This window comes from Pezoporus flaviventris, unplaced genomic scaffold (genome assembly GCF_033815535.1).
Source record: "Pezoporus flaviventris isolate CSIRO_AGI_PZ_B2104156 unplaced genomic scaffold, CSIRO_AGI_Pfla_v1 ptg000023l, whole genome shotgun sequence".
Taxonomy (NCBI): domain Eukaryota; kingdom Metazoa; phylum Chordata; class Aves; order Psittaciformes; family Psittacidae; genus Pezoporus; species Pezoporus flaviventris.
The window spans coordinates 2,507,810-2,535,315 of NW_026892571.1; the positions used below are offsets into that span (position 1 = coordinate 2,507,810).

At 48.6% G+C, this 27,506-nt stretch overlaps 2 protein-coding genes across 6 annotated transcripts in view; both read left to right on the forward strand.

The window, feature by feature from the left end:
* The window catches only part of WWC1 (WW and C2 domain containing 1), a 69,547-nt gene extending 61,166 nt beyond the window's left edge, over positions 1-8,381 (forward strand). For both annotated transcript variants that reach the window (XM_061456381.1, XM_061456380.1), the window contains 9 exons: positions 118-310; positions 1,644-1,796; positions 2,270-2,370; positions 3,130-3,277; positions 3,918-4,082; positions 5,664-5,756; positions 6,594-6,824; positions 7,008-7,129; positions 7,648-8,381. In XM_061456381.1, the coding sequence (XP_061312365.1) occupies positions 118-310; positions 1,644-1,796; positions 2,270-2,370; positions 3,130-3,277; positions 3,918-4,082; positions 5,664-5,756; positions 6,594-6,824; positions 7,008-7,129; positions 7,648-7,714 (1,273 nt within the window). In that variant the 3' untranslated portion in view covers positions 7,715-8,381. The remainder of the gene's footprint in view (positions 1-117; positions 311-1,643; positions 1,797-2,269; positions 2,371-3,129; positions 3,278-3,917; positions 4,083-5,663; positions 5,757-6,593; positions 6,825-7,007; positions 7,130-7,647) is intronic.
* Positions 8,382-9,084: 703 nt separating this feature from the next.
* On the forward strand, positions 9,085-27,466 carry RARS1 (arginyl-tRNA synthetase 1). 4 transcript variants are annotated; one of them, XM_061456383.1, is made up of 16 exons: positions 9,088-9,148; positions 10,480-10,579; positions 14,939-15,073; positions 15,562-15,750; positions 19,549-19,660; positions 20,631-20,731; positions 21,165-21,286; positions 21,592-21,712; positions 22,023-22,152; positions 22,464-22,568; positions 23,425-23,603; positions 24,133-24,242; positions 24,878-24,983; positions 26,042-26,214; positions 26,787-27,034; positions 27,314-27,466. In XM_061456383.1, the coding sequence occupies exons 4-16, from the start codon at positions 15,598-15,600 to the stop codon at positions 27,421-27,423; spliced, it is 1,770 nt and encodes a 589-aa protein (XP_061312367.1). In that variant the 5' UTR covers positions 9,088-9,148; positions 10,480-10,579; positions 14,939-15,073; positions 15,562-15,597; the 3' UTR covers positions 27,424-27,466. The 4 variants fall into 4 exon arrangements, with proteins under 4 accessions (XP_061312366.1, XP_061312369.1, XP_061312367.1 ...); XM_061456384.1 differs by lacking the exon at positions 9,088-9,148 and adding an exon at positions 9,886-10,225; XM_061456382.1 differs by lacking the exon at positions 10,480-10,579 and having other exon boundaries at positions 9,085-9,148.
* Positions 27,467-27,506: the final 40 nt, after the last annotated feature.

Consider the following 27,506-nt stretch of genomic DNA (forward strand, 5'->3'; position numbering starts at 1 on the left):
TAATATCCCCTGTGCTTAGGATGGATTTCACTTGCAGAGCTATGGAGCTGGTGCAGTGCAGGGAGCTGCAGATCTGTTCCTGGGTAGTAGTGCTGACTGCGATGCTTTCTTCAATAGGAACATCCGCGTGGCTGTCCTGCCCTGCTCGGAGAGCACAAGCTGCTTGTTCCGCACAAGAGTGGTGGAAGCTTCAGACAATCTTGTGTACAATGAAGTATTCTGGGTTTCTATCTCTTACCCAGCTTTACGCCAGAAGACTTTAAGAGTTGATGTTTGCACTGTAGATAAGTCTCACCTTGAAGAATGTTTGGTTAGTATTAGTCTCTGTTTTAATACCTTTGTGCGTTTCCTTTTTTAATTAGACAGCATTTTCAACCCTGAAGTGTGCAAGTGTTCTTGATAACCCTCAGCTATCTGATCTCTCCCAGATCATGTTCTTTGCAATAACAATTCTGATCAGGAAAACAAAATCAATCTATTAGAGAAATATGTTGATGCAGACCTACTGATGACTTTGTCAAACTACTCTGTTTCCTTTCTTTTGCAATTTAATGTGAAACTCTACCTTTCTCTTCCTTTTGGTGGAATTTCTCTTCCTTTTGGTGGAAACATTTGTTGTAATGTGGTTGAGAATGGACTGCCAGGAGCTTGGAAGCCACTGTAGAATATTAAAGACCCCTAAAGGATTTATTTTTTCAAACCTGCTGTTAATCTGCACTATTGAAGTCTACATGAATATAGTTTTTCATGTACTAGTATTGCCATAGGCAGCTGCCCACTATAGTTAGAAGAGCTTTTTGTTGTTGCTCAGTATTAACTATTCCTGGAGTATTGTATGAGCAGCATGTGTTAGGCTGGGACATAGCCATTAAGTTACAGGAAAGTTGATGCTCTGTCCAGCACATGTTCCATAACCTCTCCTTTGGCTGGAGAGGTATATGTTTTATGGTGCTTCTGCATTTCTTCCTTCGCTTGCTTTGCAAAACACCTTTGGTAGAGGAAAGCAACTGTTTTCCACGTGGGGTTTTTGTCTTTTGACAGCATGGCTGTAGCTGTGCTCCAGCTGGGAGCAGAGCAGCTTGCAGGAGGCATGCTCAGCATGTCTGCTGAACTGGGCTGCAGCAGTGGAGTCCACTCAGGCATGGATTAAATAAACTATGAATCAATTTTACTGTGCTTCTGAATTGATCAGAATGTGTACTAAATGTAATGCAGTGAAAAATGACAGGGCAGATGAAGAGGAATGGAATATACAAAGCTGAAGCATCTCTGTCTGAGGCAGTGATTTTTGACAGCCCTGCAAATTTCTTGAAGGGGAGCCTTCATCTCCTGTTCCTCTCTGGTTTAATTTGGAGCTCTGGCTGTAGTTTATCCTGACTGCAGCAGCACTGTTCGTACCTCTGTTTTTTGTACGTAGGAGTGGTAGTGAAACACCTGCTACTTGAACTGGAAGAACAAGGCAATGTTAAACACAATGAAACGGAAAGCATCAGCAAAGCTGTTGAAACAGGGATAAATGAGGCAATGTTTCTTTTTGTCAAACTTGCCAAAGTGGACAAGTCCTGGAGTTGCACTCTCATTCTTACTGGTGTAGTAGGCGTTCACTTGAGTGTGCCACACTAATGGTGTATTGCTGTCCCTAGGGTGGAGCACAGATTAGCCTTGCTGAAATATGTAGGTCTGGAGAGAAATCGACCCGTTGGTACAACCTCCTCAGTTATAAGTATGGGCAGAAGCAAGCCAGGAGGAGTAAACAAGGAAACATCCACTCTGAAGTACCCTGCACTGAGAAAACAGTAAGAACAACTGCTTAAATCAAACAGATCTCTTCCAGGCAGTACTAATGACAGCGATTGTGTGTCTGAAGAACTGTTACAATAGTCAAGTAGTGAAAGATGGTGTGTTTATATTTAGAACTTGAAAATGTCATTATGTGCAACAACATAATGAGCATGTTGATTACAGATATGCCCTTGTCCTGGGCTAGATACTCAAATCTGCTCCTCATAAAGCCGAGGGCTGTGGGATGTGGTCCGTTGTAAGTGATGTGTGAGCTCTTGCCTTTCTTCATACTAGACAGCTCACCTCGCTGCAGTGAACTTGCTGAACAGGTCAAGATCCATCACTCCCTTTGCACATGCATGGCACACACTACACTCAGCCTGCAGCTGCACATGCGCATATGATGGGGCTGTCCTGACCAGGAAGGATGGGCCCTTTGCAGTTTGTGAGAGTTACATCTTCACAAGAAGCCTCTTGCTCTCCTCAGGATTCTGTCTCAGCACTCCTGGAGCAGACAGCTGTTGAACTGGAAGCTGTGGAGAAGAAACTGGAGGAAAGCAGAAGCACTTTAACTAGTGGAGAGAGCTGGTAGGTAGCATCCCACCATCTTAGTGCTGTAGGATGATCAGAACATTTGAGCATTCATGTGCATAGAAAAGCAGATGATAAAGAGCTGTGGGAGGCTGCTTGTATCTCTTTCTGTCTTGATGAAAAATCCTGCTGCTTCTGTTCTGGAGGTTGTGCTTGGGAAATGGGAGCAAAGCTGATAAACGTTGAGAATAGTCAATAGCACTATGCTAATTTTGTTATTTGTACAACGTTCTATGGAGGTCCATGAAAGTTGCACTGTATGGTGCAAGGCTTTGCTTGAATATTAATTTTGGCTGTTGTTTACATGGTTCAGATTCCAATTTTATTAATGAAGCCCAACATTTGAACTAAAAACAAGCCTGACCCCAGTGGGTTTGATAGAAAAGCCAGTTCTGCATTCAGAGGAGCTGAAAAGGATGTCAAAACAATGCTTCAGTTTTGTCCAGCATCACTTCTTAAACTAAAATTAATGTTATCCTGAGAGCTCCTCTTAAGATGCACTCAGCATTAAGCTCGGACTAGATGGCTTCCTTCTTTTGAAGCCAGATCAGTATGGTGTTTTGAGCTGTAGCGGTTGCCTTCTGGTGCAGCCTCTCTCCAGTTTAATTATTCCCTTATAAGCCTGAGTTTGTGTAACCTCAGGTAGAGCTGGCTGCCTTGGGGACATGCCCAGCAGCTAGCAGGAGCAAACTCCTGCTGCAGCATCAGAGCATTGTCCACAATAGGCCAGTTCAGTAACAAATCTGTTCTCAATAGGCAAGACGAAGAGGTTCCTGATCAGGAAGAGCAGGACGAGAGCAGTGAAGATGAAGCAGAGGAGGAGGAAGAATTCTGTGCTGGAAAATCGCTGTGGGAAACAGAGGAGGGTCTGAATTCCCAGCTGCACATGGAGGTAGCAGAGAAGGTAGAGTCAAGGGCCTTTTGAACTGAAACATGAGTTAAGCTTCCTATTTCTCAGCTGATGGGGTTATGTTGAGCTGCACAAGGCTACAGCAGTTATTTGGAGGTTCACCACTGGTGTTTACATGTTTATCTACCTGAACTATTTTAAACAGCTCTACATGACCAACAATTAATGCAGCACTGTTTCATGCCTTCCTTGAGGCTGCTCATGAAAACTGTTTTCATTAATGTGTAGCTGTAGTCTAACAAGCATGTGCTGTACACATGCTCTCTGCATGCACATACAGTAGTTGTGCATCTGCAGCAAAGATCCAGAGGGAGTGGTCCTTAAAACCATACCTCTGTTTTGTGTGAGGCTGCCAGCTCACACTGATGTACTGGATCAACAGGCAAAGCTCACTGCAGTCAGCTGTGTTGTACAGCGATTGATGGATGCAGAGCCCTTAGAGACTTAACGTAGCAGCCTCTGAGTTCAAAGAGTGGTATGGCAGGACACCTGCTTGAAGGGGCTAAAGAACATCTGGTTCTGAACACGGTGCCTCTGGGACCAGCAGCGGAGATCCCTCAGAGGTGGCTGTCAGACAGCTCTGTGTGTGTGTGGTCCATAAGCTGCCATTCACACTGTTTTATCTGTCTTTTAGGTGGATAAAGAGACAAACACAGAGAGCCTTGCACAGGCTTGTACTGTGGTTCGTCCCAAAGACAAGAGAGCAGCAAACCCACCACAAGCTCCGTTTGTCAGAGGTAGCACTATCATCCGCTCCAAAACGTTTTCACCAGGACCACAAAGTCAGTATGTGTGTCGGGTAAGGAAAATGCACTCGTGGGGTTCTGAATGCTGCTTTTCACTAGTGAAAGTATGTCAGCAGTGTTCACTTAGGCTGGATTTTTGACAGAGACTTGACACTGCTTTCTTCTTTTCTCCTTTGACTTCAGAAGTTGCTCTGTCCTCACCTCCTGAATGATTCCTTTCCTTGGAACTAATAGCATGAAGCACAAATGTATAAAGCGTGTATGTGCACATATGTGTCTGGTACATGCAGCATGGTGAAACGACCAAACTAACCTGGTAGGGCTGCTGTAAGACAGTGATGATCAATACATACTGAGGTATTTGATCAAGCATTGGAAAAGGCTGCTCAGGAGTCACTGTCCCTGGAAGTATTCCCAAACCGTGTAGACGAGTCCCTCAGTGCCATGGGTTAGTGGTGGCCTTGGCAGTGCTGGGGTAAGGGTTGGACTGGATGATCCTAAAGGTCTTTTCCAACCTGGTTGATTCTGTGATTCTATGAATAAGCTGCATATCAACCCCTTTCCTGCTGCTTTAAGACTGTTCTGTGCTAACTTGAACTGGGTTCACTGAGTCCACCTGGCTTTAGATGAGGTGAACATGAAGGCTTCAGAGAAATGGAAAGGTAAGGACTTGGTAATGTCAGCAAAAACACTGTGGAAGCTTTCTTGCGCGTGCCTTGTCTGAAGGGGGCTGGGTCAGGATGTCACTGCCACTGCTTTGAAGTGTTTGTTCACAATTATTTCCTGGATTGAGGGTCAGCCTAAACTCTAAATAACTCATCTTGTAAATTGAATTGGCAAACAAGCAAGCACTGTGTTTATCATGCATGACCTGTGCACAGTGGGCATGCTCCTAATGCAGCTGAGCTGGGTTTGATGTGCAAGTTTTCTCCCACGCAGAAGCAGGTGCTTGCATAGAAACAAAATGGATTTAATCTGCAGGGGTGGCCAGTGCTTGGGTGGTTCTGTGTCCCAGCACATGCAGATCCCACGCACCTGTTCCCCCAGCTTTGAGAAGGAAGATGAGAATTAAACACTGCTTCAGTTGAGCTCTTTTTAAGGGTCTAGAGACAATCACAAAAGGCTGCAGCTGTATGAGTGTAATGTGACAACCAAGTTGGAAAACTCAGGAGGATAGCTTACAGGTAAACCTACCTCTTGCACCACTAGCTTAAAACACAGGTGATTGGAGAGAAAAAAAAAGAAATCTCTAATAAAATAGCCTCATGTTTTACAGGTGCTAGAAAAGAGTAACTTGTAACTTAGAGCTTATTTTTCTGGGCTGTTTTGCTCAGCCTAGTTACTTGCCCAGGAGAAGGGCAGTGGGGTAGAGTCCCATATTACTCCTTAAACTAGTGTCTCTCTTCCCATGCAGCCTATTCTCAGACAGTGATGGAGTTCAAGGCTTGGGGCAGGATCTGTTTGTGTCAGATGGATTGCATGTTAATGCAGATTAGGGTAGCAGCTCTCCACAAAACTTCCTAGTTCTGCTTGTATCCCTGCTTAAAATCACTCGGAGAAGCCCCTGTTCTTGCCAATGATGTGTGTATGCACTGCTTGTACTTCTTTCATGGGCTCTTCCCTTTCCTTTGCAGCTGAACCGCAGTGACAGTGACAGTTCAACACTGTCCAAAAAGCCACCCTTCGTTCGGAATGCACTGGAGAGACGAAGCGTCCGAGTGAAGCGGGTAACAACAACGGCACCTTGTCCTTGCTCCAGCACATACACTTGCAACCAATGGATAACTGCTTGAAAAGAAGAATTTGCAAACATGAATCAGTTGCCACCTGCTTTCATTCACAGCCTTTGGGTGTGACAAGTCTCTCAAGGCTACTTTTATATATCACAATAAGGCAGGAATGTTTGAGATGGAACTCATTTAAACCAATACATTTAAGATGGTTCCTAGTATTTTCCACCCTGTCAGAGCAGAAGCAGCACAAGCAGTTTGGCTGTGTTTACTGCTGTGAGATTCTTAAGTACTTCCAATAAATATGAGGAGTTGGTGAGGAAAGCGATGTCAGGGGTGCTCAGGTGACCCTGTTGTAGTGACTGGCACACAGTGAGCCCCTGTGCCCATTGGAATGCAGTCACTGAAATTCCCCTGGGATGCTGATGCTGAGCTCGCAAGGAGATGGTTTTCTTGGGGCAGCTTGTGTTTGAAGCTAGCAGAAAGAAGGTAACATAATATGTTACTGGAAAAAAACAGGGTTCTTCTGTTGCATTGTGGATTCATCTGGCAATGAGACATTAAACTCAGGAGCAAGGTGTGCAAGCAAGGTTTGTTTGATTTGGAAAAGCTGCCAAGGAAGAGATTTAGTAGAAGCACCAAAATCAAAATGCTTGTCTATGAAACTTGCTTGAGTTTGTGCTGTCTTGAGATGGATTGGAAAGCAGGGTCCATAGCGATGCTTTGTGCCAAGAGAAGTGTTGGAAAGTAGGATCTCATGATGCATTTGCCCTGTCACGGGGGGGTGGTTGGGACAGTTCTTATACCTGTGTTCATGCAGCCCTTCTTTTCCAGCCTTCAGTGAAGTCCGTGGGCTCAGAGCGCCTGATGCGCACCTCGCTAGACCTGGAGCTGGACCTGCAGGCTTCAAAAACCTGGCACGATCGGCTGGTGCAGGAGATCTCAGTGCTGAGGGAGCTGAAGGAGCAGCTGGAACGAGCTCAAAGCCAGGGTGAAAAGGAGTTGCCGCAGTGGGTGAAGGATGATGAGAGGTTTCGACTGCTGCTAAGGCTGGTGGAAAAGCGAGTGAGTAGTAACTGCCTCTGGGTTGTAGTCACTGCGTCTTAGAAACAAGGGGCTTGGGATGCTCAGGAAATGAAGTGTCCTCCACTTAGAGCTCCATCAAGCAAGCATTTGATGGTGAAGGCTGCAGTCCTTGGGTCCAGGCTGTGCTTGAAAACACAAACAACTCTCCCACTGTTTGTTTAGGTGGAGAAAGCAGAACACCAGTGTGAGCTGAAGGCTGATAAAATGATGAGGGCTGCTGCCAAGGATGTGCACAGGCTGCGAGGGCAGAGTTGGAAAGAGCCTCTGGAGGTGCAGTCATTCAGGTAATCCCAGGTCATGGGGAAAGGGCAGGAAAAGGGGACTGTTACCATGGTTTCCTGTGGGTGATTAAGATGCTGATGAGGAAGGCTGGTCCTTGCAGAAGTGCTTAAGTGTCCTGTTTAAACAAAAACTTGTGTATCTTTATATGAAAGTATAAGCTCTAAGAGTCAGGGAAATAAGCTGCAGCACTGCACATGATCACAAAGCAACCAGCAGTGCTCCAAATCACTCCCCATCTGGCACTAAATTCACAAATCCTTTGTTTAATCCAGCAGCAGCCCATTGCTTCCTTAAGAAACATACCTTGAAAGCAAAAAACCCAACGAAAGCCTTTCTGAAATGGCTTTTTGGCAGCGTGGTGAGTCTAGCTGTAAGGATGCCTCCTGTCTGATATGAGGTGTAGGTCATGAGAGGATGTGCTGCTGCTCCTCGTGGCGACAGTTGGAGAGATGAATCGGAATGCATGATGGATGTTTCTAGCAAGACTTGTGTGGAATTAACAACCCATCATTCTCTTTAGAGAGAAGATGGCCTTTTTCACCCGGCCGAGGATAAACATCCCGACGCTCTGTGCCGATGATGTGTGATCACCATGAAGTATTTGCTTTCTGGACAGTTGGACACATGCTGTTTGGGGTTTGAAGTTATTTATGTGGTATTATGAAGGTACTGAGGCGTTTGTATATTAGAGCTTTTGTCAGTGTGTGGATGTTTTAAAGAGTTTTAGGTTAAAGTTCTATCATCACAGAAACCAGCATTAAAGTGACAAGATTGTATAGTTTGTATATTTAGGAATGTATTTTTGGGAAATAGAATTTTAAATAAGAACAAACGCAGCGTGAGGTGCTGTTAAATAATGCTGTTTAGACTTTTTGTACAGCTCTACCTTTTAGAGGTTTTACTGCAATAAATACCTTTGAAGGAACCTCACCCCTGCCTTCTATCATGTCCTGCATCGGACTCTCCGCTGAGTGATGTGTTTTGTACCCTGTGGGGAATGCAGGGAGCCGGTTTGGACTCCCCAGTGCTGTGAACGAGTTCTCTGTGAGCTGTGAAGCGTTTTTGTTTCCTGCCAGGTCATAAAAGTAGGTGTGAAGTTGAGAATACTTGCACTTTTACCGCTTGTACTGCAGCTCCGGTCTGTAACGGGTCTGGAGGGGGATGTGGGGAGCCCATTGAAACCACGCTGTGGGAGGAGGGCTGCAGGTTTTATGTCCATTCTCGGGTTTTCCAATAAAGTGACCTTTCTGGACACCTTGGTTTTGTCTCATGTGCATCTTCTCAGCAGCTGCCTCCTGCGTTGTTGGGGGGGTGTCACTAGGTGGAAGTGCACAGCTTTAGTGGGTCTTGTTCTGCACGCCCTTCCCAGCAGGCGTCCTGGAGGGGTAGCTGGTGGATGTGCTCCAGAGTGACTTGGGTGCCCCTGCGCTTCCCCATTTTGCTCTAAACGCAGGGGTTACTGGAGGTGCTGGAGCTGTAACTCACAAGCTGCCTTTCCAACCCAAACCGGTCTGTGAATCACTGATGGAAAGTACTCCTTGGTCACCCCTAAAGCCGGGTTTGGTTTGATGGGGGCGTCTGGGACTGTCCCTGCCTTCCGAAGGACTGTGATGAGGTGCAAATCTACATCATGGAATCGGCCCGGTTTGGGTTGGAAGGAGCCTTAAAGCTCACCCAGTTCCACCCCCTGCCGCGGGCAGGGACACCCTCCACTGGAGCCCCTGTGTCCAGCCTGGCCTCGAGCACTGCCAGGGATGGGGCAGCCGCAGCTCCTGGAGGCCGGAGCTGCTGGAGCTGCCGCAGGCAGGCACCGGGCCCCGCCGCTCCCGCCAGGGCTGGGGGCAGTCGCGGCGCGCTGCCAGGGTCCTCCCCGCCGGGCGGGGGCGCTGCCCTCCTGTTGCAGCCTGTCCCTGTGCACATGCGCGCTCAGCGCTTTCCGCTCCTGCCGCGCCACGTCCGGTTCCGGGCGCGGGAGCATGGAGGCGCGCGTGTCGCAGTGCGCAGCTCGGCTGGCGCGGCAGGTGCGGGCCGGGCGGGGGGCAGCGAGCGGCAGGGGCGGGAGCTCTTTGCTGCCTTCATGTCCGGGGAGGGGAGCGCTGGGTGCATTGGAGCCTCGCGGCCATGGGGCTGGGGCTGGGGACGGGTCCGGGCGGGGCCCGCGTGGAGCTCTGTGGGAAGAGTCCCCCGGCCGCATCGGCAAGTGTCAGACGCGGGCTGCGCTGCGGCCCTGCCGCCAGCCGAGCCGGTGCGTGCCGGGCCTCGGGGGTGCCCGGCCCCGGGAGCGGCAGCGCCGGGTGCGGGGCCCTGTGGAGCAACCCGGGAGGTGCGCCCAGGGGCTGCGCTGGAGGCGGCCGTGCTGAGGGCGGGCCTGGCTTCCTCGGGCGGGCTGTTGCAGCCGTGAGGTGCTCAGGGCTGGGAGGAAAGGTGCTGACAGCACTGTCTCTTCGGTGGCTGTGTGTAAAACCAGATCAGACTGCCAGGTCTGTCCCAGTCAGTGACTGGTACTGACAGAAGAGTACAGGACAGCGTGGAGTCCTACAGGTGAACTTTTGTGTTGCCCCAAGAGCAGGTAACTCAGTGGACGTTTGCCTTGTGGGTCTTTGTCTACCGTACACATGGGTTCTAAAGTCACTTTCCAGTAAATTTTCTATTCCCAATTCAGTCATAGGATAAGCACTGCCATGAAATACTCAGAGCTGGCTGTTGAATCTTTGCAACTCTTTTTTTGCCTTTGTTTTCACATTTTCCCTCTGTAGCTGCTGGGAGAGGAGAGCATCCTGGGTGTTCCCTCCTTGCTGTCACTGGGATCTGCTCTTTAGTCCATAAACAGATTTCCAAGGAAGAGGAGAGTGTTCAGCTCTGTAACTCCAGGAGGCTGAAAGAGGCCACGTGGAATTACTGAGCCTGAATCTACCTTTCACCTCACTCCCAGCCACATCCTCCCTATGCCAGCTCCAGCAAGAGCCCATGGTGAACCGGCTGGCAGGAATCATGAGTGCCCTGGGAGAACAGCCCAGCAAGGAGCAGTGTATGTGCTGAGTTACTGCACTGAGCCGGCTCAGCAAAGGCGTGGCAGAGAAGGAGCAGAGATACAGCTGGTCAGAAGGCGAGCTGGAAGGGAAGGAAGAGGGGTGCTCTGCTCCCTTTGCCGTGCTTTCTCAGGCCAGTTCCTCTCTGGTTTTTGTTTTAATGTGATGGAGAAAAGCTCTGTCACATTAAAGTCCAGAGACAGAAGTCTAAGCAAGGTTCGTGTTAATTCAGTGGGGTCTTTGGAAGACACTCTGATGTTAAGGGAAAACGTAGGGATGCTTTTGGTCCTATTGAAAAAGCTATAGTTTTTTTGTGTTCACAGGTGAGGGGAAGATTTCTAGTTCTCAGCTGACCAAAGAGCCCTTGGAGATGTCAGCATGGCCTCATGTAGTTCCTGCAGCTTCTCATGAGGTGGTCATCAGGTATGACCCTTTACTGGCAAGTTGTGACATGCCCGGGGCTGTGCAGGTAGAATAATCCCAGGGTAACACTTTGTCCTGAACAGCAGCTTTTCTGTTACACATGCTGTGGCTCAGAGGTGTGTTGGTGTTGTCTCCTTTCCTCGCTTGGTGGTGCTGTGAGAGAGGAGTTACAGGGGGTATCTGTAGTTTAATGTAGTGGTTCTTCAGGAAGAATGTAGAATCTGGAGCATCCCTTTAATAACACCCGGTGTTCACAGATGATTTTCTAGAGGGTTATGAGCTGTACCACAGCTGCTGTCAGAAGAGGTATTTGTAGCATGCAACCATTTAAAGAGCTTTTCTGAGGTAAGCTTAGCTCATGGCTGTGGGTGTGGGGTCATGGAATCATTCCTCAATCATAGAATCATGTCTCAAGTTGGAAGGGACCCGTAAGGATCATTGAGTCCAACTCCCTGCTCCTCACAGGAATGCCCAACACTAAACCACGTGACTGAGAGCATTGTCTGGATCCTCCTCGACTCCTGGCAGGCTCCTCCCTAGGGAGCCTCTTCCAGGGACCTAGCACCCTCCTGACTGGCCCATGAACCACAGCCCTCACTGCCTGTTTTGGCTCTGTGCTGATCTTAACCCCATCCATTCTGCAGCTCAGTGTAGCCAGTGCTGAGTCCAGGCATTTCTGCTGTGGTTTGGAATTAAGAGTTTATTTCATCACCTGTATTAGCATTTGATGAGCTCAAAAAGGGAGACTGAAATGGCAGCAGCAGTGTCAGGGTAGGCAGCGAGGTTGCCACAGGGAAGCATTTTGTTTTCGGTTCATCCTCAAGTAACATAAGGACTAGTACTGAAAGTTTCTGAAGAGGAGCACAGAACATGATAGAACAATGTGCCGGTCTGAGGTGACACCTTGGGCTGGTCACATTTGACATGTGGCTGGTCTGAATGCCTCCTGTCTGCAGGTGTGGGTTTGCTGCTTTGGGGCAGTCATGGGAGACAAGTAGATGAGACTTACTGACCTGTGGCATGGGTTTAGAGCTTTGTACCTCCTGGCCAAATCCAAGTGACTAGGATACCAATTGTCACCCTGTATTTGTGTGGAAAAGCTGTTTGGGGTAGATGTCTGCCCCAGTGGATGCTGATTCCCGAGAACCCTTGTTCTGGGTCCTGGCTGTGCGTGTGAATAAACCTCTTTCCTCATCCTCTCTTGTAGTCTTAACAGTGTGGGAAGAAGCTCCAGTAAGATGCTGGTCATCTCAGCTCTTGCGAGTCTGAACTTGTGTGGCCAGAGGCGTTTGTGATTGTGGAGGAACATTAAATCACGTTGCTGTCGTGAAAAGTTTGCCAATGGTACTGAAATACCTCGGTAGTTATAGTTCTGGGGGAGGAGGAATAAATGTGAGCTGGTTGGGTCACATTTACTGGGTATGTCCCTACCCGTGGCAGGGGATTAGAACTGATCTTAAGGTCCTTTCCAACCCAAACGATTCTGTGATTCTGTGGTTTTAATTTCAAAGGCAGAATGCAAGTGTTTGTCCTCAATGCAAAACTCTCCTCCAGGTCTTGCTAACCTGTCCTGAAGCTGGTGGCTTTGCTCGAGAGAAGGTAATAATGGGTGGACACAGATCCTACAGATGAATGCGACCTGAAGAGGAGGGGATAGCTTTCTGCTTTCCTTAAAGCACATTCTAGGACTGGAGGGATGAGTTACTCATGGCTCTGCTCTGATGTTCCTTTAGCTCAGTTTGGAGCAATAATGATGACTACATACTACCTACAGGGAACCTGTAAAATGTTGCAGTGAAATCATTCTGTGCTGTTTGAAACTTGAAGTTCAGTCTGACAATCTTTCAAATTAGTCTGCAAGTCACCTGAAATCCTGCATGGTCAGGCCTGTGAGTAAAGTAAAACATAAAAACATACATGTTTTCTGCTTGTTATATGTCAGAAAGTGTTTGTGTGCGTGTGAGAGAACAACAGTATGATTTGGGGGAGGGCTGCTTTGGATTCCAAAAAAAGAAGTAATAGGCTGCAAGGGGAAAGGCTGCAATAAGCTGTTTGAAGTGAGGTGTTTTGAGCTACAGCTGTGCTGTTCAATGCTTTCAGCTGCCAAAATGCCAAACCAGCGATTTTGATAACAGGTTTTATTCCCCAAAGTCCTGTTTGTTCACATCTGAACCTGCAGGACATCCTGTTCTCCTGTAGTACAGGAGAGAGGCTGGCAGAGAAGTGTGCTGGAAGCTGAAGCACAAATGCAGAATGACCTCAAAAGTGCTGATTTTCAGCTTGCTTCATAAGTAGCCAATCTTAACATGATTTGGCTCAGTTCAGGGGTTTTGAGCATCTGCAGTTACAGTGGTGTCTGTGGGAGCTGTTGCTCAGGGGGATATGTAAGACAAGATTTCATGGCCCAGTTTTTTCCTTAATTAAATATTCTGATTGTTTTCAAGCACCAGAGCAAATGAGCCCTTTTTGGTGAGGTTTGGTGACCTATTTCCCTGCAGGAGTAGCCTGAGCTGCTTCCTGCTGTGGGGTTCTGGTGGAGGAGAGCCTGAGGGGCTTTCTCACTGCCCCTGCTGCCTGCACCCGTCACAGCAGCACTGAGTCACCTGCACCTTCAGCAGCCTCCAGCGTTGTGTTGGTGAGCCAGGTTTGTGGCTGATGGGCACAAAGCCTGTGATGGGGGAGGACAAGAGGTGGCCACCAGCAATGAAGTTTCAGGTGCTTGGTGTCTCTGGGGCTGGGAGCATGACTGCTCCTTACAGCAGTTCCCACCACTGGGCTGAGGCTGCTGGCTGAAGCATTTGCCAGTGACCCAGCTGTGAGGTCTAAGGAGCACAGGGCAGTTTGTTTATGGGATGCCATCCAAAGGGACTGGGGCAGGTTCAAGAGGGGCCCATGTGAACCTCCTGAGGTTCAGTGGGGCCAAGTGCAGGGTCCTGCACATGGGTCGGGGCAACCCCTGGTATCAACACAAGCTGGGGGATGGAAGGGTTCGGAGCCGCCCTGAGGAGAAGGACTTGGGGGTACTGGTGGGTGGAAGACTGGATGTGAGCAGGCAATGTGCACTTGCAGAACAGAGGCCTGTTGTGGTGTCATGGGCTGCATGCAGGGGAGTGTGGCCAGGAGGTCAAGGGAGGTGATTCTGTCCCTCTGCTCTTCTCTGGTGAGACCGCACCTGCAGTCCTGCATCCAGTTCTGGAGTCAAGTACAGGAAAGACATGGACCTGTTGAAGAGGGTCCAGAGAAGGGCCACGGAAATTTTCAGATGGATGGAGCACCTCTGCTGTGAGGGAATGCTGAGAGAGTTGGGGTTGTTCAGCCTGGAGAAGAAAAGGCTCTGAGGAGACCTTACTGCGGCCTTCCTGTTCTTAAAAAGGGCCTGTAAGAAAGATGGGGAGAGGCTTTTTAGCAGGGCCGGGTGCGACAAGACAAGGGGTGGTGGTTTTAAACTAAAAGGGACATTCAGGCTGGTGTGAGGAAAGATTCTTTACAATGAGGAGCCTCACAGGTTGCCCAGAGAGGTGGTGGATGCACCGTCCCTGGAGACATTCACCGCCAGGCTGGATGTGGTTCTGGGCAACCTGCTCTAGTTGAAGATGTCACTGCCCATTGCAGGTGGTTAAACTAGAGGAGCTTTGAAAGTCCCTTCCAACGCAGACTACTCTGTGATTTGGGTATAGAGGTCCACCTGAAATTCCTGATTGCTGCTGAATGCCGGATGTCAGTTTTAAGGGAGAAGCCATGGAGGAAAGGTTGTGCAGCAAGGTGGATGTGAATGCAGGCTGCAGAAATGGCCCTATGGATTCCCCTGTGATCCCCCTCTGCAGTGGCACGCTGCACTTCTTGTCTGGGTTGCTGGGGTTGTATGAGTGGTTGTGGTTTCACCCTCTGGAGGAGAAACTGTGGCCTGTGAGATGATGAAACTGCCTGAAGAGGCTTTAGGGAGTTTTTGAAGCATCTTTATTAAATTCAAAAAGCTGGAGAAAGGGCTTGTTTTGGGAACATGTTCTATTAGCACAACCTGTTGTCTGTCTTGCGCATCTGTCTTGATATCTGTGAGATTGTTCTCATTGAGGTTTTAAGGAATGTCTCTGAATCCCTGGGTTTGACAGAAATAGAAACAACTTAAAAAATGAATCATTTGGGGGGACACAGAATGATGTGATGTTAAAAGGAGAAGATACCTTTGCGCTTTCACATTTGAGGGTTGGGGGATGAGTTCCCCATGTCACTGCTCCGCTCTTGCTTTTGCTGTTAACCTTTGTGAGACAGAACTAGAACTGCCTGAGATCTTGCAGCTCCTCACCTTGGTGTGCCCCCGCCTCCAGGGATGCCTGTGTGACAATTCCATTTGCTTTTCAGGAGAACGAGATCAGGTTGTTAACTGCAGAGATCGAGCATCTGAAGAACTCCGGGTGCTTGGGAGTGTCCCCAAGTTTGGAAGGGCTGCGGGACGAGAACGCGAAGCTCAAGTATCGCTTGAACTTCCTTCGGAAGGTAAGGGAGGAAGAATGAATGCTGCAGCACATAGGGCTGGTTCTTGTTAAGACAAGCTAAATAAGTGCTGTCAGTTGTCAGAGCTAGTGCTGTGTGCCAGTGTGCTCTCACTGCATCCCAGCACTTCATTGTTGGTGGCACATCAGATATTTCCTTGTTCCTTAAACAGGAGCCTACTTTATGACAGATGTCAGTAGGTTTATAAGGCCACAGTATCACGTCTTGGCTGGTCATGGAACGGGCAGCTCAGCCAACATCTCTGCCAGATCACTGGCAAGGTGCAGCCCTGCACTCAGGGAAGTGTTCGTGCTGGGAGGCTCAATGGGAGCAGCAGCCCCTCAATCATGGCATTTTTCATATTCGTTGTTCCCGTGCCTAGAGGTGTCAGCCACATCTGTGAGCCGCTTTGCCAGGCAGCCAGGGAAAAAAGAAGTGTGTAACAGCTGCCAGATGTTGTGAATTTAGCCTTCTGGGGTTTGTTTTTTCAGAGCCTTCAGGAGGAAAGAAGTAAACCAGAGAAAAGCATGACTAATATCAACAGCTGCCTTCAGGAGATCTTTGGAGCTGCTATTCAGGCTGCCTACCCAGAGCTAGAAAACCCTCCACTAGTGGTGACACCAAGTCAGCAGCCCAAATTTGGAGATTACCAGTGTAACAGCGCCATGGGCATCACACAGGTAAATCTGACCAGTCTTACAAAGAGAACTAAACCTTGGGATGCTTCTTTTGGAAGCTGTGTGGTAACACAGGGAGAGTTGCAGTTGTGGACCTGTTTCAAGCTTGCTGCAGACCTCTGGGCTGAGAATTCAGTGAGCATCTAATGGCATTTTAGGGGAAGCATTGGCCTTCACAGAGTAGTTCTTTAAGCCTCTGGTTAGACAGTAAGAGAGTTACATGTGTGTCACGCAGAACAGCTGCTCAGTTTGTGGGATCTAAATCAAACTGGGACTGAAGTGCTGCATTGATTTACTAACTGTGCAGTTAACTACCAAGTAGTGAGCTGTATTTGAGTTTGGAACTGGTATCAGGAAAACAATAAATCCCAAGTCTGGACAGTTACAAATGTTACAAACACTACAAATCTCAGAATGCTCTTGTGTAGTGTGGGGGACGTGCAGTGTCCCCACATCCACAGAGTTGTGTGCACACACCCCCTTCTCACAGGAAAGGAGAGCTACAAACGCCACCCCGTTTCAGGGCACACATCTCCTCTTGGTGTGGGTGCTGCAGGTTTCTACTGCCCACTGACACGTCAGTGAGAGGGGCCTGGGTGCACGCTGTGTGCCTGGGTAGGGTTCAGGTCCCTGCATGCTGCATCCTGAACTGCTCTGCTCTTGGATCTGGTGACATGGGTCATTGTTCTGTGCAGGGGCTGTGGTGTGCGCAGCATCTCCTCACAGTGTCCAGCCAGGTATAGGCTGCTACTCAGGCACTGTGCTGCATACTCCTCTGACTGCTTTATTTCAAACACCTCTTATTAATTCCCTGGTTAGAGCTGAATTTGGCTGATTTTTGGTGCATTCCTGGAAGCGTTTTCAGTTTTGTGACAAATGCTCTTTGAGGTGGACCTGAGTGCACTGTTCCATGCACACTTTGTGCTCTTGTTTGTATCTTACTGGCTGTTATCCGAGCATCTGCTGAGGGGAGGCTGTGTGATCTTCCTCACATCTATGGTTGGTGGCATCTATATTTTCTTTTAAATGAGCAAAAAGCAGGAAACGTGGGGGGTGTTTGTTACGATTTTACTGTGAGGGTGCTGAGGCGCTGGCACAGGGTGCCCAGAGAAGCTGTGGCTGCCCCGTCCCTGGCAGTGTTCAAGGCCAGGTTGGACACAGGGGCTTGGAGCAAGCTGCTCTAGTGGAAGGGGTCCCTGCCCGTGGCAGGAGGTTGGAACTGGATGAGCTTTAAGGTCCTTTACAACCCAGACCATTCTATGATTTGATATTGTTCTGATCTTGGAAGTTTTCAGGCAGCTGTAAGGGTGGTTCCAATTTACAGAACATCTCTTAGGTGCATGCAGGGGAAGGAGTGGGTTTTCTTAACCTGGTTTGTATCAGTGGTTACTTTGAATGTTATGACATTGCTGCTTTCTGGAAGGTATTTGACCAAAACGGACCCAAGCAGAATAAGAGACACTTCAGGAGTTGCCTCAGTGGGCTGGGACTGTGCTGAAGTAAAACCAGGAGGTCGTAGAGAAAGTAGGTGCTAAAACACACCAACTGAATGCTTTGGTGCCTTTGATTGACTGCTTAGACTCTCGTAATTGCAGGTCTTTCATTTTGCAATTAGAAAAAACTTTTTTAAGTGTTCTGTAGTCAGTTCACCACTATCAGTCTATTGGGCTGATAACTTTGACATGGAACTGACACACGTGGAATTCTACCCAGGTTGTCACCCTGCAGCCACTGTGTCTGTTCTGCCTCAGTGAGACTGACACCCGGCAGCATCCATACGTGCTAGCCGGCAGGCTTCTGGAACCAGCCCTCACAAATAGGTGCCATCTTCCCTTGGTCTCATGAGCATCATGCTGGGCCTGGGCTGCAGCCAGGGCAGTACTGGGTGAATGCACTGACGGGGCCTTGCAGAGCTTTGCCAGCTTTCTGACCGCTGCTTTACCCCAATTAAGTGGCTGTTGGGATTCTCGAGCAGTCCTGGCTTCCCATGTCCACATTGTTCGCATAACTCGGCGTCTGGACGGTCCCCTTCAGGCCAGGGTGTCAAGTCCCATATTGTCAGCTGTGCTGAGGAGTAACAGTTCCTAGTGCTGGGCTTGCTGTGGAAGAGCACTGTGTACGAGCTGGGTGATACTCACGCATGCAGCACAGTTAGGGCGCGTCAGCACAGCAGAGCCAGGGGACGCAGTGCAGCCATTTCCCTCTGAGAGCAGCAGGTTCTGTACTTCCCATCAGCCTGAGTTTTAGGGTTTGACTGTGGGGCAGGTCTTCCATAGCCTCACTCCCCCAGCGTCCCCTGCACAGAGCTGAAACACCACTCACCACGACTGCCAGAGGAGCAGGACCTGCCCTGCTTGGTACGTGCCCTGCAGCATCCTCTCCCTCTGGTGCGCCCATGTGGAAACAGCCCTCACAAGCGCACATTGTTTTACTGGGAGCTCGTTAGCGTGTGAATGCTGAGGGTTGAGCCAGGAGCAGTGTTTGCTCCTTACAGTAATAGGAGTAGGGTGGCTGTTTCTGGAGGGATTCAGATAACACGCCTGTCATCTGGTATAACATGCCCATAATCTGGGTTTACATTTCTTTTTCCTGTAGTTTGCACTTCGAGTAGCATTACAGGCAACAGAGGTTTTCTTTTCTTGCCCCTGCCAAAGCTTTTTTCAACTTGTAAGGATCCTGTTATTATCAGCTGTATGACAGGTTAAATAGGAAGCTGAAACTGAAGTAGAAGTCACATTTTGCACAGACTGCAAGTTAGCAAATACAAGCAGTAGTGAGTCAGTTCTGAATTGACAGAGAGGTACATGCTGTTTGTCCTTGATGGGAATGAGGGGATAGATTCTTTTCAAACACATCACAATAAGAACGGAAAATCATGTACTCAGAAACAAATAGTTGTGGTGGGTGCATGCAGTGTGATGCAGTGATTCGCAGGAACAGTTTGGGCTGTCTCAGAGGGCCCTCCTGAGGAATGTTTCTGTGAGATTGTAAAGCTATGTGAGAAAGTACCTTGGGAATGGACACAGAACTTGTGGAGTTGGACTAGATGATCTCAGAAGGTCCCTTCCAAACCAAACTGTTCTGATGCTATTATTGGATGTGAACTTGCATCATGTTCTTTGAGTTCCTCCAAGTGGGCCATTAATAGCTGGAGACAAAAGGAGAGCTCCTTTACCAGCAGATTCTCTGATGCCTTTTGAAGAGAATTTGTCAGTGTTAGAATTAGGTTTGGTTGCTTGGCTTGTGGGATTTTGTTTATTTAGTCACTTTATTATTCAGTCTCAGGTAGGGCTGAAGGTAGAAGCAAGCTTTGCTTGCTTTTAATCATAAATTAGCAGCTTGCTCCGAAACCACACTCGGCATCTACTGCAGGCACAGCTCAGAACTTCGAATATGAATGCTGGCAGAGCTGAGGGTACCTGTGAGACTGAGGAACAGGGTTTTGAAGCAGTGCGAAGGACTATGCCAGCTTTGTTTGTCCCTTTTCCTAGTTTAGAGAGATGGGAATTTGCCAAACCTCTTAACAATGTTTCAAAAATACCCTGGAAGCTTTTCTTCTGACATAGGAACTGCTCTTTATTTGTCCTTAACAGAAGGGAGTGGACATGGTGGGTCTGGTTACACTTCTGCTCTAGAGAGGGACTGATCTAACCTGACATATTTGCTGGAGATGTTTATGTCTATACATTAGGAAGCTAAACAATCCTGAGGATCTCTCAGTGCTGCTCTACCTGTGCTTTCTGTTTCCCTCTGTACAACGTTACGGAGGAGTGAATCTTACCTGCTCTTGTTGTGTTTCAGATCCTGCTCAAAACCAAGGAACAGAAGGTCAGCCCAAGAGAAATCGCCGAGAAAATAACAAAACATATTCCTGCTAATGAATGCATTGAGAAGGTTGAAATCGCTGGGCCTGGTAAGGGAGTTCCATGTTACACACTTTGTGCTTTAAAGCTGATAGGGCAATTTTATACTGGATGGTGATCAGGGAAACTTTGTTTAACTGTTCCACAATTGAAAACTGCAGTTACAGGGTGAATTAGCTGCTTCGGTGTTGGAGAGCTTTGTAGCCCTCAGACCTGTGTAGAGCAGCAAAACTGCATCTGTATTAGAATTGGCAGTTGCCATGCTAAGCCCTTTAATTAGTAAGTTTTCCACTGATCCTTAAGGGACCAGCTTTTCTCCTTTGTTGGTGGTGATGGGTATCAGGCTGCATCACGAAATCACAGCAAAAATCCACATGCCCTTCTCACTGCTGCTGGCATGAGGCGGAGATCTTGGCCTCTTAGCACTGAGATGCTGCAGTAGCATGGAGGTTATGAATTCCTGCATCTGCCCTGTGACCCAGGAAGAAATACGAGGACTTGCATTCCTCTGAGCTTCAGCATAAACACAGAATTCACATGGCGCAGCCCTTCGTGTGCTTGGGTAGAAGCTCATTCCTTAGCTTTGTGAAGCTGAAGTTAGTGTTGTCCCACAAGTGTGGATTATCCCAGGTGAAATGGTGTGGTTTAGGGTATTAAGTTAAAGAAAGGAGACAAAGCAGGATCTGGTTTTGCATTCTGCAAACCTTGGCAAGGTTATTTTCTCATTAAAAATGTTCTTAAATTCACATTTGAATGACCCTGTGCAGAAAGGAGTGATGTCAGTGGGTTAACTTGCAGCATCTATCTCCTGTAAGACAGGCTGTAGTGCTGTGAAACAGACTCTTGAAACTGGGAGCAGAATTTGTCCTCTAGTGACAGCTTTGTTGCCCTGTTGCTAAAAATTGATTTTGGTTTGTCAAACCAAGGTTCCCGTGCTCTTGTCCTTGATGTGAGGAAACAAAAAGTGCTTTGAGGCACTTCTGCAGCCGTAGCACTCATTGCTGTTTTTCTCCTCTCCAGGTTTTATCAATGTCCACTTGAGAAGGGATTTTGTGTCGAAGCAGCTGAGCAGTTTATTGGTGAATGGAGTTCAGCCACCGGCTATTGGCAAAAGGAGAAAGGTACAGCAGTAAGCACACAGGCATCCTGCTCCCATAGGGATGAGCTGTGCTGGGCTGTGGGTAGCTCTGCAGTTCTCCCTGAGGTGGTTTGTTGAGCAGATGTCCATGTCAGCTGCTTGTTACAGCAGCAAATGGGGTGTGATTTAGGGACTGGGGCTGTAGGGTGGGCTGTGCCTACCTGGTGCAATCTCTGGTGGGTAAGGGACAGGGCTCCCGGGGTGGGGAGTGTTGTGCCAAGCTCATTCTGGTGGGTGCAGCAGAGCCCCAGGCTGGAAGACTGTTCTCATGTCCCCCGAGGGCCTCCTCTGCTGCTGTGTGCTGTTGGCGGCAATGGGTGTGAGGGTCAGCCTCGTTCCTCCAGCAAAGCCCAGGTCAAACACACAGTGTGGTAATGACTGCTGCTCTTTGTTTGTCCTCTGGTGCTGTGTGTAAGGTGGTCGTGGATTTCTCATCCCCTAACATTGCAAAGGAGATGCACGTTGGCCACCTGCGGTCCACTATCATTGGAGAAAGCATGTGCCGGCTGTTTGAATTTGCTGGCTATGATGTTTTGAGGTGAGAGTCCATTTGGGGTGTGCTGGGCTTGCTTGGGTGAGTGTATACAGTATCCCAGGGCTTTGGTCTGTGCTGTCTGTTTATAAGCACACATATAATCCTTTTCATGTGATAAAATACTAAGCTGATGGAATGTAGTAGGTTGGGAATGAAGATGGGAAGAACCTTCATGCAGTGAAACTGTGGGTGTTGGCCTGGTTTTGGTGCTGTTATGTCAGTTTCTTCTTTTAGGATATATGTTTCTGAAATGCATGTGTTTTAAAGCATACTTTTGCAAAGTCACTGTGCTTTTCAATTGCTTTAAGGTTAAACCATTTAGGAGACTGGGGCACCCAGTTTGGAATGCTCATTGCTCACCTCCAAGACAAATTTCCGGATTACTTAACAGTTTCTCCTCCCATTGGGGATCTCCAAGCTTTTTACAAGGTACTTGTAGCAAATAAGTGTGAAGTTTACATCAACATTGGAAAAGCATATTGAGGGGCTTTACAAACTGCAGCATAGCTTTTGAGAAACAAAAGAAGTGATCACTATTAATGGGTTAGTGCAATAACCTGTCACTGGGTGATGAATTGTGGTATCTGGCATTGAGTTGTCTGTATGGGGCACCATCAGAGGACTTTGTAAGCATGCTGCCTCTGTCTTTTGAGATGAGTGTGCTTGGAGAGCCTGTTACGCCTGTTAGCTTGTATCAGGGAAGAGATCAGTGCTTTTCATGTGGTGTGTTTCCCTGTAGGAGTCCAAGAGGCGGTTTGACACAGAGGAGGAGTTCAAGAAACGTGCCTACCAATGTGTGGTGCTGCTGCAGAGCAAAACCCCCGACTTCATCAAAGCCTGGGAGCTCATCTGCGACGTGTCACGGAAAGGTGACTGCCACGTTCAGGAGCATGTCCCAGCAGCAGAACTGTGCCTTTCCTCACCTCTGTGTCTGAGCCCATGCTCTGGTTTTCCTTTGAAAATCACTGCCATGCTGCTGGGAGAAGCTTAAAGATAAAAGCCAACACAACCAAAGAACTGGGCTGTCTGTGGAGCATTGTCTCTTCAGTCTTGGTCTGATGGCTTGACCGGGAGATGGAAAATGCCTTTGGGGACTTGCTGTGCCCCCTGTTAAACATATGCCACTAATTCCTACTGTGTGCATTTAATGGAAGCATTTTGTTCTGTTTCCCTCCTCAAGAGTTCCAGAAAATCTACAACTGCTTGGACATTACGCTCACAGAGAGAGGAGAATCGTTCTACCACGACATGATGAAAGACATCGTAAAAGAATTTGAAGATAAAGGTGAGGCTTTTGGTCTCAGAGTCAAAGTAACCTTGAGGTAACCGCAGTCCTGTGCAGTGAGGCTTAGAACTGATGTTTGTGAAATTCCATGTTCCCCAGCCTTGCTCTTTTTCACAGCCACATTTCCTCAGTGGGTCTTTTGTGGCTTTTCCTCCCAGGGAAGCATTGGCAGAAGTGATTCTTGCATGCTTCATTCCAGAAATCTTGAATCATTCTTGCTGACACCAGAAGCAGTTTGTGATATTTGTAGGTGATAGTGTGAGGTACTACTGGAATTCATCGTATCCTTAGTAAATAGTCAAGGAGCAATATATGGCAGACTGCCCACAGTTGGTGTTGTGACTGAATGGGAACTTGGAGAGATCTTTGAGAAGACAGTGGTATGTTTTGATTATGCTGACTTTGGGACTGGCCAGAAGCCAAATGGAGCATAAAAAGTCTGGGTTTATGTGTTCCTGTCTGGATTTGGCAGTTCTTGAGTCTTGCCATCTGAAGTGTTTGTGCTAAGTCCTTAACTGCATCACTGCCTTCAGTGCCACACTTTGTGATGCTGGTTTTGTTAAAGGTAGATCTGGGTGCCAGGGACAGGAGTTCTCAAATCCAATTAGGTCTCTTCTGGTAAATGCCAGATCTGTACAGATCCACTTCCATGTGCATAGCCTTGAATTCTTGCTGTGACATGGTTGGTGAGGGAGTCCATGTAGGTGTATTCATATTTTGAGCCATTAATGATTTCATAGTATGGGTGCATGGCCTTTTCTCTCTGGTAGCATCCAGGAAGGGGTGTTTCTGCACGTGCTGGCCCACAAAGCTCCCTCTGCAATACAACACAGGATATTTTCCATTGCTTTTCTAGGATTTGTCCAGGTTGATGATGGCCGGAAGATCGTGTTTGTCCCAGGTTTCCCTATCCCGTTGACGATCATGAAATCAGATGGAGGTTACACCTATGACACATCTGACTTAGCTGCTCTTAAGCACAGGCTGTGTGAAGAGAAGGCTGATATCATTATCTATGTTGTTGATAGTGGCCAGGTGAGTGCGTCACCCTCTGTCACTGCTGGTACAAAGCATCAGAAAGGGTGTTACATGACAGGTGCAACGCTCATGTAGGCAGAAGTCTGTAGAGTTTTAGTGTGTATATTTACTCTTGTCCTCACTGGTATAATGGTGAATCAAGTTTGGTGGTCTCCATGTATAGCCCCATGAAGCAGTTGATTAGGGAGAGACCCAGTTTACCACTGGAAGTGGGTGAAGCCTAAATCTCAATAGATGAGTCTGGAATGAGATTTCTGTTGCTTACACTGTGGTTGCTCCTTACCTGAAGAGATGCAGGGTTGTCAGCTCCATATATGAGCAGTGATGGGAATTTGCCAGTTACTGCTTCTGTAAGCCAGGAAAACTCCTGGAAACATTGAGCATTCTGAAGTGGCATTTGTCTGTGGAGCTAGAAACATTTCAAGTCTCATTGTGAAAACAGCATTGTGAAGGAGAGAAAGCTGAGAAGAAAAGTGTCCTTGGAGGAGTGGGTTGAGAACCAGTTGTTGGCATTTGTTCCTTGCAGTCGGGGCATTTGCAGACAGTGTTTGCAGCTGGGCAGATGATTGGCTGGTACGATCCTAAAGTAACCAGAGTGGCACATGCCGCGTTCGGAGTGGTGCTGGGAGAGGACAAGTAAGTGTGGATTTCTTCCTCTGTATGTGCTCTGAAGAGGCTGTGTGAGTGAATGCAGAAGACTTGCTCTTGTTTGACGACAAGTATGTACGTGGCATGCTAAAAAAAACCCATGCAGTGCATCCCATGCTGTTATTTGTAACCATGTCATTTCATTGTGTCACGGTCCTTGAGCCACCTAGTCACTGGTGCTGTGGTCAGGTTGCCTGACTTCTTCTGCCTGCTGTTGGTGGAGGCGCACTGGGAATGGCTGGTGGAAGTGCAGAGGAAGCTGATAGGAATACAGGGAGATAGCAGTGGTAATGGCCGTGATGGCCATTCCTTGCTACCTGCCTCATGGTCGATGAAAAAAAGCTGGGAAAAGAACCTCTTGTGTCCACGTCTGCAGGCAGGCCCTTGTGCTCCAGAGCTGTTCTAGTGTCTCTGAAGGTGGTGGTTGAAGCAGTGTGCTCTGACAGTCACCTGCCATTGCAGATGGGCTGGGTTTGGAGGGTTGTTACAAAATTTAAGGTGGAAATGCCTGCAAGAAGTTCTGATGCATATTGTGATCTGCCTGGGCACATGCTGACCCTGGGCAGAGTGTGGAAGTGGTTTGGCCTCTTATGCAGGTGGTCATTTTGGCTCTGTGTTCTCAGGAAGAAGTTCAAAACTCGTTCAGGGGATACAGTGCGTCTTATAGACCTGCTGGAGGAAGGGCTGAAACGAGCTATGGACAAGCTGAAGGACAAGGAGCGGGACAAGGTACTTGTGACAAATTGCTTATCTTTCCTGAGAACTTCCCAGATTTTTTCACTAACTTATGGTTTCCACATTGTGGATGTGAGCTGAGTGTGATTACTTGGTAGGCAGGTCAGGCAAGGTGCTGTCAAGGGAAAGAAGAGCATCCCTGAACACATGGCAGCGGGGAGATCTGAGCTGCAGGCAGCACACTGGCCTCTGGTACTGCAGAGCTCCCTCAGGAGAGGAGGGCCTGGCAAGACAGCTGGCCTTGCTGGTGCTGTGAGGCCTCCACGTTGCTATGGCCACAGCTGTGACTGCCCCAAGGTGCAGGAGGTGGGGCAGAATGGAACGTTGCAACCTTGGCCTGCTTGTCTGCAGTGAGTTGTGGTAGTGGGTGGCCAGGGATCTGCTGGGGACTTTGGCTTCACCCTTTCCCTTGGGTGCTGTGGCTAAGTTTGCTGAAAGCCCTTTGCTTTGCAATGTCTTTAATGACATTTCTGTCCTGCATCTTGGTAGCCTGGAGAGAACTGAACAGTGTGGGACATGGAATGGAACAGAAGGACCACACTGTCTACTCACTGTGTGAGTCTGGAATTGGGAAGCACAGCTCCTTATTGCTGTGCAGTGTAGGGTGAAAGTGAAAGATCCCTTTTTAAAAAGGAGCACAAGGAAGCACATTAAAAACCACCTTGAAAATCTCACAAGGGTTCACTTGAGCCTAACACAAAAGCGCTTTGCCTTGCTGACAGGGCAAGGTTCCACCAGAGAGGGGTTTTGTGTCCAAAATCCTCTATAAAGGTAGGAGGGCTGCGTGTTTATGTGCACATGCAGTTTGTAAGAAGCAGGAGCACCTTATCAGCACCAAACCTTTGTGGCAGACAGTTCATCATGGGGCCAGAGGTCTGATGGGCCTTTACAAGCAAAGGGAGTCAGCCTTAACCTGGCAGGGCTGCAGGGCCATTGGATTGCAGGGGAAGTGAGGGCTAGAGCCATGCCAAGTGGCTAGGGCTGAATGTTGTGGCTAGTGGTACCAACATAACCTCCTTCCTCATGACTTATCTGTTCTGGAATTGCAACAGGTCCTCACGGCAGAAGAGCTGAAAGCTGCCCAGACGTCAGTCGCTTTTGGATGTATTAAATATGCAGATCTCTCCCACAACAGACTAAATGATTACGTGTTCTCCTTTGACAAGATGCTGGACGACCGGGGGAACACAGCTGCTTACTTGCTGTACGCCTTCACCCGCATCAGGTATGTTGAGAGTTGTTTGGATTTGATCTCTGATTCTCTTGCAAAGGGAGATGTGGGGAAAGGGGTGAATTATTGCATCAGTGCTGCTAAGGGTGGTTAGTAAGAGAAGCCAGCTACACCAGTATGCACCATAGGAAAGGTTTTATTTGTCATTGGGAATGGTGTCATCTGCTGTCTGCAGCAGGGCTCCTCTGTGCACCGTGTGTCCCAGGCCTTTAGCTGGCTGGGAGGAACTGTGGGAGTTTCAGTAATTCCATCAGAGGTATTGGGTGTTTGGGAAGGGGTGAGCCTCTGTTCCAGCACCTCCTCACATCAGTTTATTGCCATGCCCCATGCAGGCTTTCTGGCACCCCGAGCTCTGGTTTGTGTGGCAGCATCAGCTGTCCTTCCTGACACTTGTGCCCAGAGCATGTCCCTCCCTGTTCCTCTGCAGTGCATTCCGGGGCTGACTGCTCTCTTCTGGCCTGGTAACCGGACTGGGCAAGTGAGGAGGCCAGCGGGTGGCCAGTGCTGGCCCTGGGCAGTGAAGAGGTGGGACCCTCACAAGCAGACTGTGGTTTGGGTCATTGCAGGGCCATTGCCCGCCTGGCCAACATTGACGAGCAGATGCTGCGGAAGGCAGCCAGGGAAGAGGTGCTTGTTCTGGACCATGAGAAGGAGTGGAAACTGGGCAAGTGCATCCTGAGGTTCCCCGAGATCCTGCAGAAGATCCTGGAGGACTTGTTATTGCACACGCTCTGTGACTACCTTTATGAGCTGGCCACCACCTTCACTGAGTTCTACGACAACTGCTATTGTGTTGAGAAGGACAGGCAGAGTGGTGAGTGCTGGCCATGGGGCTTGCTGATGCAGAACCAGTGTTATTCATGTGGGAGAACTGAAGGTGGCTGGCACAGCTTGTGTGGTCACTGGCCTGTGTGAGCAGGTGGAGTAGAGAGCTGTGAGCAGCCAGGCACATGGAAATGCAGGGCTCGTCAGTCTTCCTGGCTTTGGAGGGCGGCAGGGCGCTCAGCCAGGGCCAGGCTGTGGGCAGAGGGGGTTCCCCTGGGGAAGGCAGCATTGGTTGTCCTGTTCCAACTCCCATGGTGATGTTTTGCAGGCCAGATCGTGAAGGTGAACATGTGGAGGCTGCTGCTATGCGAAGCCACTGCCACCGTCATGGCCAAAGGATTCGACATCCTGGGGATTAAGCCTGTGCAGAGGATGTAGCTGTTTCCTGTAGGGTGACAATAAAGGGACTCAACAACTGGAAGTGTCTGTGTCTTTTGGGGTGGGGTTGTGGTAGGAAAGAT